This window comes from Castor canadensis, chromosome X (assembly GCF_047511655.1).
Source record: "Castor canadensis chromosome X, mCasCan1.hap1v2, whole genome shotgun sequence".
NCBI lineage: Eukaryota > Metazoa > Chordata > Mammalia > Rodentia > Castoridae > Castor > Castor canadensis.
Window position 1 is genome coordinate 114,034,306 of NC_133405.1, and position 14,198 is coordinate 114,048,503.

The following is a 14,198-nucleotide window of genomic DNA, read 5'->3' on the forward strand; positions in this document are numbered from 1 at the left end:
CAGAGCTATAGTGCTTGATAAAAGGCATATTAAACAAAAACACTGGTATAGAAAAACACTGGTATTCCACAAGGATAAATTTTAATTGCTTTGTAGTAGCAACAATTATGCTCTGTGACATTAGAAACTCTCTTCTGCTTTTGTAGCAAAATTTTTGACTAGATTCTTGGTAATAGTTTGTTTACCTTAAACTATTTAAAATATGCAGTAAATGCTATTATTTAGTTTGATTATAGAATATTATTGTTAAATAAGAAGTGCTAGGTTATATGCAGATTATATATTTGCAAGGAATAAGAGCCAAACACGTTCAGCTATGCTAAAAGTACTAGTGTTTGATTATTATAAAATATCATACTAATGCAAAACAATAAATATTAAAACAAAATGGTTCTTCTTTTCAGAAACATCAGCTGTTTCAATTCCTTTTGTTCCTCTTCTAGTTCATGACTGTATCTTTTTACAGAGTAAAAATATAGTTTAGATAAAAATTGAGTTTTTTTTACACAAAAAATTGTATTCTTTTTATAAGGATTACTATGCATATGTACTATATATTGGATCATTGGGTTAATGTACTATGTTGTTTTAAAATCCCCTCAGTAAATATTGAAATTACATGTTTTTATACTGTTTTAATTAATGAAAAATATTTATTCCTATAGCATATTTATCTTCTGAATATTTTATTAGGATAAAGTACAAAAGTGAGATTGCTGGGTCAATAAGAATGCAAATTTCTCTGTCACTTAAAATCTATCACCAAATTGTCCTGATAGATGCTATTCCCAGAAATAGTATATGAATGTATGAATTTTATCAGTCTTTCCAGCTTTTATTTTTTTATTAATTTGACTGTTGTCAAGTTGTACCTTCTTGATTTAATACTTTTTTGTTACTTGAAAGTTAACTTTTTTCTTTTTTATAAAATCATTTTCTTTTCTTTAAATTACTGTTTTTATTTCTCTGTCCATGTATCAATGGCATAGCCCACCATATTTGATTTGATATAACTATCTTAACAATGTAATTTTATCTCAATGTTTAGAAACCTCCTATTTACAGAAGTGTTTAATAGAAATTTCAGGTTGATATGCTTCAGTATACATCTAGCATTGATTGACTTCTTTCTTTGAAATATGAAATGACTAGTTTGATAACACTCAAGTATCAAAACAAAGAAGAAAACATAGGTGATTTGGAGAAGATTTTTGTGTTTTGAGTTATTCTTAAATTAAAACATGGTTTTTTAAGTGCTATCCTTCAAACAATATCATAACCAGAGTAAAGACTATCCTTTTGTTTTTCAGTAATTTTTTTATGCAGGTTTAGTTGAATGCCAGTAGATGGCACTAATTACATAAACAATTCAACAAGTTAATGAAGAGAGGAGAAATGCACAAATTTTCTTCTGTTCAAATTTTCTTATATGTCACATGCTCAACAATTACATATGAACCTGTTTTCATAGTTTATTCTCTCTTGTGATAAAAAAAACAATTAAGCCCACTTTATTTACACATTAATTGCTACTGAATTGAAGTACCTGAAGCTGGTCATTTCTCAAGACACTGCACTTGAAGTTTTGTCATGAAAAATGGCTTAGCTTATTACTATCACGGTTCACCAAATCACATGGTAAGTTACAAATAACCATGTAGATATGTTGTAATCTAAGATTTCTCTAGTTATTTATGAAGTATTTGAAGAAACTCCACCTAGAAGTTTCTGAAAAAAAATAAACTGACGTTCATTCTCTTTCCCATACACATCTATAGCAGTTGGCCAAAGACCTACACCAGTGGCAGATAAACATAGATGTGGCAAATGACTTGGCACTGAAACTTCTCCGGGATTATTCAGCAGATGATACCAGGAAAGTACACATGATAACAGAAAACATCAATGTCTCTTGGGGGAACATTCACAAAAGGTAAGACCTATGCTATTTCTAAAATTATCATTATCTATGGGTGGTAGCACATAATGGACAGCACACATTTGTTTTCCCAGTCCTACTACTTGAAAGAGTCAAGATGACAAATGCCAATTCAACTCACAGGCTTCTTCAGTCTCCTGTTTTAATGACGAGAAATCTGACGTCTGGGAAATGAAATGATGTGCCCCAACAGTCACAAAGGCAGTGACAAAACCAAGAGATTTAACTAAAACAAAATACTGATTTGTAGCTAAAAGAGCCATTTATCATTCTGCTCTGAGATCTCTATCCAAAGAATGCTCATCAAGGCACATGCTCTCCCATTCTTAATCTGTCAAAAAAGTCACTTTAAGCTTCATAATGGAATTATAGCTGTCCACAATGCCATTATTGTATCTCATGCCACATATCCAATGGGATAATATGACTCATAATTTCATTTCCCATTATATATCTGTGGAAATTGGGTTAGTTTTTTATTGATGTGTCAAACACCTGAGTGAAACAATTTGAAAGAGGAAAAATTTTGGCTTATGGTTTCAGAAGTTACAAATCATGGATACTGGCTCTGTTGTTTCTGGACTGTGGTGATACATAACATCATGGTGGGGAGCACGTGGTAGAGAAAAGTGGTTCATATCATGGTGTTCAGGAAGTAGAGAAAGAAACAGAGGAAGGAACAGAGATAAAACATCCTTCCAGGGCATGCCTCCAGTGTCCTGCTTCCTTCAACTAGGCCCTACTTCTGGAAGTTTTCACCATATGTCAATCATACCATCAAATTATGAATCCATGAATGGATTAATCCCTTGTTGAAATCAGAGCCCTCATGATCCAATCAACTCTGAATGATTGGATCTGTTAACTATGAACTGAACCTTCAACACTAGAGCTTTTTGGAGAACACTTCATATCCAAACTATAACAGAAATTAATAGCTATTAGAGACACTATCTCCTCAAACTAGGCCCTGTACCCTTATTATCATCTCTTTTAATCTCACTTTGGTTTTTCTTACCTAGCACTTATTCCAGTTACAAATACAAACATGAATTATGTCTATTGTTGTTTCTTGTTTGTCTTACAAATTATTCTAAACCCCATGAGGGGAGAGACTCTCTTTTCTGACACATTTCCATATCCTAAAATTAGATGATACATCAGAAAGATCACTCACCACTACCAAGTTGGCTTCATCCCAGGGATACAGGGGTGGCTCAACATACACAAATCTATAAATGTAATACAGCACATCAATAGAAGCAAAGACAAAAACCACTTGATCATCTTAATAGATGCCGAAAAAGCCTTTGACAAGATCCAACACCACTTCATGATAAAAGCTCTAAGAAAACTAGAAATAGAAGGAATGTACCTCAACATTGTAAAGGCTATATATGACAAACCTACAGCCAACATCATACTTAATGGTGAAAAACTGAAACCATTCCCCCTAAAATCAGGAACGAAACAAGGATGCCTACTCCCCCACTCCTATTCAACATAGTACTAGTATTTCTAGTCAGAGCAATTAGGCAAGAAGAAGAAATAAAAGGAATACAAATAGGTAAAGAAACTGTCAAAATATCCCTATTTGCAGATGATATGATCCTATACCTTAAAGACCCAAAAAACTCCACCCAAAAATTCTTAGACACCACAAACAGCTACAGTAAGATGACAGGAAACAAAATCAACCTACAAAAATCATTAGCTTTTCTATACACCAACAATGAACAAACTGAGAAGGAACACATGGAAACAATTCCATTCACAATAGCCTCAAAAAAAATCAAATACCTAGGAGTAAATTTAACAAAGGATGTGAATGACCTCTACAAGGAGAATTACAAAATCCTGAAGAAAAAGATCGAGGAAGACTACAGAAGATGGAAAGACCTCCTGTGCTCATGGATCGGTAGAATCAACATAGTAAAAATGGCTATACTACCGAAAGCAATATACATGTTTAATGCAATTCCCATCAAAATCCCAATGACTTTCACCACAGAGATTGAAAAATCTAACCTAAAGTTCATTTAGAAATGCAAGAGACCATGAATAGCCAAGGCAATACTCAGCAAAAAGAACAATGCTGTGTCACAATACCTGACTTCAAAATATATTACAAAGCAATAGCAATAAAAACAATATCGTACTGGCACAAAAACAGATGTGAAGACCAGTGGAACAGAACAGAGGACCCAGATATGAACCTACACAACTACACCCACCTCATTTTTGACAAAGGTGTCAAAAATATACAATGGAGAAAAGACAGCCGCTTCCACAAATGTTGCTAGGAAAAGTGGTTACCCATCTGCAAGAAACTGAAACTAGATCCATGTCTATCACCCTGTACTAGTATCAACTCAAAATGGATCAAGGATCTAAATATCAGACCTGAAACTCTGAAGTTATTACAGGAAGGAGCAGGAAACAGTCTGGAACAAATAGGTATAGGCAAAGACTTCGTCAATACAACCCTAGCAGCCCAGCAACTAAGAGAAAGGATGAATAAATGGGACGTCATAAAATTAAAAAGCTTCTGCACCACAAAAGAAATGGTCTCTAAACTGAAGAGACCACCTACAGAGTGGGAGAAAATATTTGTCAGCTATACATCAGACAAGGGACTGATAGCCAGAATATACAGGGAACTTAAGAAACTAAACTCTCCTAAAATCAATGAACCAATTAAGAAATGGACAACTGAACTAAACAGAACTTTTTCAAAAGAAGAAATTCAAATGGCCAAAAAACACATGAAAAAATGCTCACCATCTCTGGCCGTAAAGGAAATGAAAATCAAAACCACACTAAGATTCCACCTCACCCCCATTAGAATAGCCATCATCCAAAACACCACCACCAACAAGTGCTGGCGAGGATGTGTGAAAAAAGGAACCCTAATCCACTGCTGGTGGGAATGTAAGCTGGTGCAACCACTCTGGAAAAAAATTTGAAGACTTCTTAAAAATCTAAACATAGATCTGCCATATGATCCAGCAATCCCACTCCTGGGGATATACCCAAAGGAATGCAACACAGGTTACTCCAGAGGCACCTGCACACCCATGTTTATTGCAGCACTATTCACAATAGCCAACTTATGGAAAGAGCCAAGATGCCCGACTACTGACGAATGGATTAAGAAAATGTGGTATTTATACACAATGGAATTCTACTCAGCCATGAAGAAAAATGAAATCTTATCATTTGCAGGTAAATGGATGGAACTAGAGAACATCATTCTGAGTGAGGTCAGCCAGGCTCAGAACACCAAAAATCATATGTTCTCCCTTATATGCGGACTTTAGATCTAGGACAAATGCAGCAATGTTGTTGGACTTGGATCACAAGAATAGGGGAGAGCACATACAGGAGATATAGGAATAGGTAGAAAACCCAAAACATGAAAGTGTTTGATGTCCCCACTCCAGAGGAACTAACACAGAAACCTTAAAACGACAGGTTATCACTAGCAGGGGATCAGGAACCAACGTAAAGATCAGTTAGAGTTGAATCAACATGGGTTGTAACACATGGGTACATGAGAGCAATAGTAGGAATCTCTCTATATAGCTATCCTTAACTCAACTAGCAAAAATGCTTTGTCTTTCTTATTATGGTTATGTCTTTTCTTCAACAAAATCATTCACAAGGGCAGAACAGGACCTGCCTGAAACTGAGGAGTGGAGGGGATAAAGGCTGGGGGAGGGGGGCAGGGTGGAGAAATGACCCAAACAATGTATGTACATGTGAATAAATGAACAAAAAAATTTTTAAAAATAATAAAAAATTAAAAAATTAGATGATAGAATAGGGAACTGATAAGTATTTACTGAATGATGATTCTCTTTCCATAATGTAAGGTTAGCTTGTGCATACTGTGATGAGTTAAGGATGGTTGGTACCATATTATAAGAAAACAGGGTCAGGGCAAAATAGTACCTGTACAATGATGAGGAAGACCACAATGAAACATGACTTCCAGAAGATGTCATTAATTACTAAAAAAGTCAGGCAGTCTTTTTTAAGAGGAAAAGGCTACCATTGAGGAAAAAAGCAGAGTTTTAAACAAAGAGGAGAAAGTCTTACAAGTAATGAGCTATTGATACATGGAAATAAGAAACCAAGTAAATATTGAAACTGAGCTAGAGATTGAAGAGTGAAAATTTTGGGGAACTTGAGTTAAGCTTTTAACCCTGGAGAATACAGCAGCTCTAATCCTGAATTAGATGCTGTGAGTATACTGATGACCATGAAAAGAAAATTTGACCTAAAGTTGAGCAGTTGTATTTTGGGCCCTACCAAAAGGACTCTGGTGGGGAAAGGGCAAACTTCAAATGGGGACTGATATTTGGGAAAACATTTTCCACAGTTACTGCCTCCCCTCAGTGACAAAGTTTACAAATTCTTCTCAAAATACAGATGTGGAATCTGTTCAGTTAAACAGGGGTGGATTAATCTTAGAAGAATTATCCATATGAATTCAATTGGTATCAGAGAGTCAATCATTGGATCTCAGTGGAAAACAATAAGGTTTGTCAAACAGAAGCCTCTTTGGGAAAGCAAATTAAGATCAAGTATTAATTTAAAGAGTTTAGGGAATATAAACTAAGGGAAAGTTTGTTCATGTTATAAAACTAGAGCTTCAAGGTAATGGTCTATTCTGTCTAAACTGTGGTGTCTTACAGACAATTCTCTCCATATTGTCATTCTCTTTAATGCCCTAATCAATCCTCTCAGGTGTTTTGATCACTTTATTAAGGTCGTGGATTCTTCAGGGAAGGTTCTCCCAGTTTATATTTGTTGACTTCATCCCTGGAAAGCTATCAACTAAGGAAGGTATATAGTTGCTTCCTCCAATGGGAAAAGTAAATTAGAATTTTACAAGCCAGATTACATTTTTAGCTGGCCCATGTGAATCTGAAATTCACATAGCTACTTTTCATTTATGTCTGTAACTTTCTTCCCTATTATTTTCTCACTTTATGTACAACATTTGTGAAATTTATCCACCTGTATATTGTCATGGCAATGATGACTACCTAACTATCAATATCTCCAGCCAACAATGCTTTTTGGAGAGTTAGACCTGTATATCCAATGGGTTCCTTTCCATTTTAATTTTCCATAGAAAGTTCAAGTTGAGTAGATTTAAAGCTGAACTCATCTTTGCCCTCTGCCAAACTTTTTCTCCAAAGGCAACCATCTTCTCTTCCTATAATCCCTATCCAGTGAACATTACCAGGACCCATCCAGTTGGTCAATTAAGAAAGCATAGAATCATCCTTGACTCTTTCTTCTCTAACTCCCATAGCTAAGCTATAGCAAACCTATTTACTGCCTAGATAGATTTAAAATCTACTGTCTTCTCTCCATCCTTACTCCTCTACTATGATGTCTTGCCTTAATGACATCATTCACCTCAGTGGTTTCTCTTCTTCTGGTCATCCTACTTTCCAAACCATTCTATACACAGAGTTCAGGATAACCTTTCTACATACATAAAATTCATGTATCTCACCTTCCTCCCACTTTTAAAGCCATTAGTAGCTTACCCATTGCTTTTCTTGTGGTGCTTGGGGAAGAACTTGAGGAAAATTGGATTCTCAATTGGCTATTGACATTTCACATAAGAAATCCACAATCTACATTTGTTATGTATGCACACTGTATAAATTAAATCATATTCTTTTTTGTCTACATATTCTCTTAACTTACATTGTTATTTAGCTTATTCTAGATAAATATAGAATAAGAAAACACTGCATGTGAGCTTTTGAATTTTGACCTGATTTGTCTAATATCTTGTGCAACTAAGTCCAAAAGTGAAGTAGAATCATTGTTCTGTATATTTGTGCTATCCAGTAAGGCAGCTACCAGCTACAGGTGGCTTTTTAAGTTTAATTATAATTAACTGAAATTTAAAATTTGTTTCTCTGTTTCAGTAGCCATCTTTCAAATGCTTAAGAACCACAAGTTAATGGCTTTTGTATTAGATAGTGCAAAGTATATTTCTAACATCACAGAAAATTTTATTGGTCTTCTCATACCGGATCATGATTGACTACATTTACCTAATCAGTTTGGGGTACATTTAACTATATTATTTCAAAACAGAGTGATTGCCACATTTTATAAATAAGATGTGTTTCCTTTGCAAAGTAATTCATACTATTAAATTTCCTTGTTTCTATCTAACGTCTTCTATTTATTTTCTGGTGTTTGTGTTTTAAGCTCTAAAAAGCTATGGCAAGATAGCACTTTCACTTTTCTTATTTATTGTACAAACTCATTTTTAAAAGGCAAGACTGATAATATCAGCATTTGGGTTATGAAGAGAAAGTAATACATCTCTGAAAAAATTGCTGTGGAAAATAGTCTGATTACATCATTCCCCACAATTCAGGTTGGACAATGTTTTGCTATATGTTACCTGCACTGAAACTGCCAATCATGTGGGTAAATCCATGCAATATTTCTGTATATTTGAAAGCCATGTGAAATAATAAAATCTTCAATTAAGTTTTAAACTGTTGACTGTTAAATAAGATAAATGTAACTTGAAGGAATTTTACACTGATATCATACACTGGTTGTAGTTTCAAGACAAATAAAAACAAAAATAAACTAATGTTAACTTTAAAACCTCAAATCAGAACATAAAGTACCTATGTGGGAAAATATTTTGTTTTCCTGATCATATTCCATATAGAGTACATGTTAACATATAAAGCCAGAAATGTGAGTTTCTGCAAGTTCATTTCTTTCTCTTCGATCTCTGTGAATAGATATGAATTTCTGAATAAGATATTAGATATGATATTACAAATTATTGTGAGAAGCCTCTAAGTATTAGATTTCAAGGACTGCCATCTGGCTGATGACTTTATGATGGCAATGTCATGAGATTTCATTTCCTTATTTCTATTCCATGATCACTCTTTAAACAAGAAATGTGCATTAACTCTGAATTATCTTTCTGTATCTATTTGAGGGATTCCACAACTTCAAGCCAGCCAGGTGCAAGCTCAAGTAGAAGACTGGTCCTAGAACAAAAGGTTTCAGCATGGCTAGAAGTTGTTTTCCAAAGTTTTCGATACCAGAAAAATTCCTGTAGGCTGTAAGAAAGACTTAGCATGTGTACATATATACACACATATTTTCATATATGTATATAAGTACATGCATGAACATATCCTTCTTGTATATGCATATAAACATGCAACTCCTTAAAATAATGCCTAATAAAATTCTATCCTTCCTAATTTCAGCGTTAAAAATCACAATTAATAGTTGATAATCTGAGAAAAGTATCACCTGTTTTCTACATCTTATGGCAACCTTGAAGGCACATATTAACCATTCTTGGCTTCTCTATTGTAAATCTTTCTCCTCATCTTCACTTTAAAGGAACAAGAAAAGTAAAAAAAAAATCCTTATTATGTATGTAGCAAAAAGCTACTCTAGCTCAACAGTGGATCTCCAATATTCTCTCACATGTTCTTTTTAGTAACTATACTCATTTATCTGGGATCTTCACTTTTTTCTTTCTTCTTGTTCCTCTCCTTCAGCCAACCAACATACTCAAATCTCTTTCACTCCAAAAGGATTTTCTTAGAATATCTTCTTTAATATCTAGGGTTTTGAAGGAGTAATTGACATTGACATTTCCTATTCTTCAGCTCCTGGTTATACTTTGACCTACTCCAATCTTGGCTTTTCCAACTCTGCCACTTTACTGAAAACAAGGACTCAGTGAGATGATCAATGACTTTATATTCTAGTTACCTTATTTTATGTATCCATCTACCTGACTCCATTTTAAGATTGGTCCTGTAAGTCAACTCTACTAGTTGAAACTTTCCCTTTCTTGGTTACCAGAATAATATTCTCTTGCACCTCTCCTACTTCTCTAATCATATAAGTGTGAAGTGCCTAGCACAATGCCCTATACATAGTAAGAGCTCAGAAAATGTCACCTGTTGTCAACATCATAAGAATTATTTTACTTAGCAAATATTTTGTGCTACATATGTGTTGGGTAGGCTCAGTTCTTGGTACTAAGTAAGCATCAGTGAAAAATCTCTACTCCCATGAAGCTTATATTCTGGAAAGGAGATGGGAGAAAGACATTCACAAATAAAAAAATTAAATATATGACATTCCAGATATTTGATAAGTACAATGTAGCAACACAGAGAGAGAAAGGAGTTGAGGTGTGTGGGGGGGGGAATATGAATGTGTGTGTTAAAAAGGAAGTGTTTCCATTTAAATGTGATGGTCAACAATGGGGTGGTAATTAATAATCACTATATGTCTCAAAATACCTAGAAGAGAGGATTTTCAATGTACTTATCATAAATGATAAAAGTTTAAGGTGACAAATATGCTAATTACCCTGATTTGATCTTTATCCAATATAAACATGAATCAAAACATTCTACTGTACCTCATAAACATGTACAATTATGACATGCCCATCAAAAAATAAAAATATACTTAAAAAATAATTGTGGTAGTCAAAAGAGTCTCAGTGAAGAGGTGAGATATAAGTACAATCTAAAGAATCAAAGGATGTGAGCCATATGGATAATTGGAAGGAAAGCAGTCCATAAGGGTCGTAATAAATAAAAATCCCCTGAGGCAAGGGTATGCTTGGCATGTTGAAAGCTTAGGGAAACCAGTGAGGGCAGGAAAGGATCAAGTGAGCAGGAGTGTACTGAGAGCTAATAAGAATCTGATTATACTCACCTTTTAGCCCCCTCTAAGGACTTTAGCTTTTACTCTGAGTGAGAAGGGAGTCATCGGAGGGTTTTAAGCAGAGAAGTGGCATGTTTTGACTTCTCTGGCTTTTCTGTTATAATTGACTAAAGGGAAGTAGAGACTGTTGTGATAATTCAGTCAAGGGATGACTGTGGCTTAGATCAGAATTAGAAAGATGAATGTGATGAGAAGCTGCTGGATTATATTATAGTTTGAGTACAAAGCTGGAAAAGTTTTGTAGTAGATTACATTTGGATGTGAGATAGAGTCAAGAAAGGCTGCAGAGTTTTTAGCCTTAGCAACTAGAAGTTGGTTAATCATTTACTAGGATGTGGGAGTCCCCAAGAGCAAGATAGTTGGGGAAAAGATGTAGACAAATTATATTTGAAATGCCTATTATGCATCCAGATGAAGATGTAGAATATATGACAGAATACACAAATCTTAAGGTTCGAGTAAGGAATGGCTCATCTTTGTGGTTCAGGACACAAAGTTAGGACTTGTAACATAATCTGTATAGATCTTTTTCCTTTATACAACCTTAAATGTTGGTGTTATAGTCTTAATTCTCTCTCTTTCTCTGTACACATTTCCAGTAGCTTTTTCTACTGGCTTCAACTGCCATTAAGATTCCTCAGTCTTTTCCCTTCATCTTACACCTTTCTCCTGATCTCCAGAATAGTATTATCGTCCACCTATTATACATCTTCACCTAAATTTTCTACAGGCTCCTAAATATCTAGAGTATAATGTATTATCTGCCCCTAAAGTAATATTAGATTTCCTATATGTTGTCTAACTTTATTACCTCTAAAACTGGAAATCTAAGAATTACTTCTGTCTTTCCTAATCTACTGACACATGTATTAAATTGGTAATCTATTGACACATGTGAATTCTACTTCAAACGCTGCTCTAAAAAATATCCCCTATTTTCACTATTTCCACCCCATCCTAAAGCCTCCCCATTTTTTGCTGGGAAAATTGTGACCACCTCTTTTCAATGATGCCAGCCATCAATGAGTCACTATACTCAGTTGACCTACCTTCATGCTGACTTCAGAGTGCTTTTCCTTAAAGGTAAATCTTTTGTGGCTGAGCATGATAGTACACACTTATAATCCTAGCTACTTGGGAGGGAGAAATAGGATAGCAATTCAAGGACAGACCAGGCAAAAAATTAGCAAGAGCCAAGCTCAAAAACAAGTCAAGCATGGTGATATATTCCTGTGACCCATCTATTCAGGAGGTAGAAGTAGAAATATCGCAGTTTGAAGCTAGCCTAGCCAAAGTTAGTGTGAGACCCTACCTGTAAAACAAACTAAAAGAAAAAGGACTCGGGGTCTGATTCAAGTGGTAGAGCACCTTCGTAGCAAGGACAAGACCCCAATAATTTCTAATACTACAAAAAAGAATATTCTTAGGCTGGGAATATAGCTCTGTGGTAGAGAGCTTGTCTAGCATATGCAAGGCCCTAGGTTCAAGCTCCAGCACTGAAAATAAGTGTATCTTTTGCTTCTAGTACCCTTTTTTTTTACCTTCCTGAGACCTTGTGGATGATATTTAAATATGTGATATGTTTCCAAAACATACTCTATTTTTTCCTGAAAATAAAATTAAATAAGGTTTAGTTCTTTTTTTTCAGGGAAGAAAAGTATATGGTCATACATTTTTGCTTGCTTATCTATTTATTTAAGAGAGGAATAGATGTGTACTTCATTAAAAAATATCATGTTCTCTATTCATAAATTCCATCCTTTCTCAAAATGCTGTTGGAATTCACTTTCTAGATCTACCTATGAATGGTTTTATGATTATCAGAAGACTGTGGTAATCATTTTATAGTCACACCTTGTTTTTGCTCAGTAATGTAATCAATAACTATGTATTGAATGAAATAATTAAGCAAATGTTGGGCACTAAATGGCTTTGGATTATTTCCAAAAATTTAATGGATAAAAGTTTGCTGCCCTTGAAGCTATGTAAAAGAATGTGACATGGTGCTAATAGGACATGTGTCTAAAATACAACCTCTTGCTGGGCACGATGGCACCTATCTATAATTCCAGCACTCAGGAGGATGAGGCAGGACAATCATGATATTAAGTCTAGCCTGGTCTATGTAGCAAGTTCCAGGCTAGTTTTGGTTTGCATAGTAAGGCCCTGTCTCAATTCCCCTTCCCCCCAAAATGCAACCTCTTATTAAGTTGTAGGCTATCAATAATATATCTGTACTTATAAATGTTAAAGCTACAAATGGCCTTAAGTCACCAATATCCTTAATTCAGAGTAACATATTTTAAATACCTCTCATGCAAAATATAACTTCTAGTCCACCTTAGACTCTAAACGGTTTTGGTATGTTAAAAACCCCAATCCATTAGCAAATTCTTTAGGTACGTTTCTTTAGGCAATATAAGGAATTATCTTTGGGCTCTTTAGGAGGGAGCTATATATATAGTTACAAGACACTCACATTTTTATACTGTGGAGACCTAGTCTTCCCAAGTGATTATAAAGCATAAGAATTACCACCATCCTACAATAGGATAATATAATACCTGATACGTGAAGCCTTGGGGCTCTCGCCCAGGGAATGGTCATGATCCGTATGGATCTAAAAAGCTCATGGTGGTAACTGCCAGCTTCATTTTATGTCATCTCCTTTAAAGTAATTAGAATGTTTTTAGCTTGCAGGGATTGCACGCAAAGGGAGACATTTGGAACCCTGTCATTGGTGATTTACTGGTGTGGAAAATTACCTGGTGATGTAGCCAAGTAGCCATTTTTATTCTAGCCCAGTCCTATAATCCTGAATTGGGCACCACCAGCACACCAAAATATATGCTTAAAAATGCCCTTACATACAGTTTGCCCATGAAAAACCTCTACAATTAAAGAAAATTTACAGTTGCTTCCTAATGGAAAATGATAGGATGCCAACAGACTGTTCTTCATTGATAAATTTAATGTCATGGCATCTAAAATTAAAACAAATGGGAGAAATTTTCCCTTATTTATTTAATTGAACCATTAATGTTAGCAGCGACATTTATTATATTAATATTCAATTATGTTCATGTTTCTCATTTTCTTTGCATCTGAATTATTCTCAAAAACATTTTAAAATGAAGTATTGAAATTAGCTAGACTTTCTTTTAAAAGGTTATTTTGATAAATTATATAATAATCATTTAACTTAATTTTTTTAGCTGTACTAGGGATTGAACTCCAGGCTTTGTATTTGCTAGTCAACTCTCTGCCACTTGAGCCACACTCCCAGTTCTTTTGCTTTTGGTGTCTAACTTTGCCTGGCCTGGCCTCAACTGTGATCCTCCTATCTTTGCCTCCATATCTGGCCTATCATTTGACTTAATTTTTATCTACATAATTCTCATAGTCTTTTGGCTTTATTCGATGTGCAAAAGGGATTTGTTTGTTTCTATAAAGCATTAATTCAAATGCATCCCTGATATTAAAAAGT

The 14,198-nt window shown here is 34.7% G+C and overlaps 1 protein-coding gene across 13 annotated transcripts in view; it reads left to right on the plus strand.

The window, feature by feature from the left end:
• Dmd (dystrophin) overlaps window positions 1-14,198 on the plus strand; it is a 2,168,746-nt gene that overhangs the window by 1,629,611 nt on the left and 524,937 nt on the right. For all 13 annotated transcript variants that reach the window (XM_074062730.1, XM_074062731.1, XM_074062740.1 and 10 more), the window contains one exon: window positions 1,779-1,933. In XM_074062730.1, the coding sequence (XP_073918831.1) occupies window positions 1,779-1,933 (155 nt within the window). The remainder of the gene's footprint in view (window positions 1-1,778; window positions 1,934-14,198) is intronic.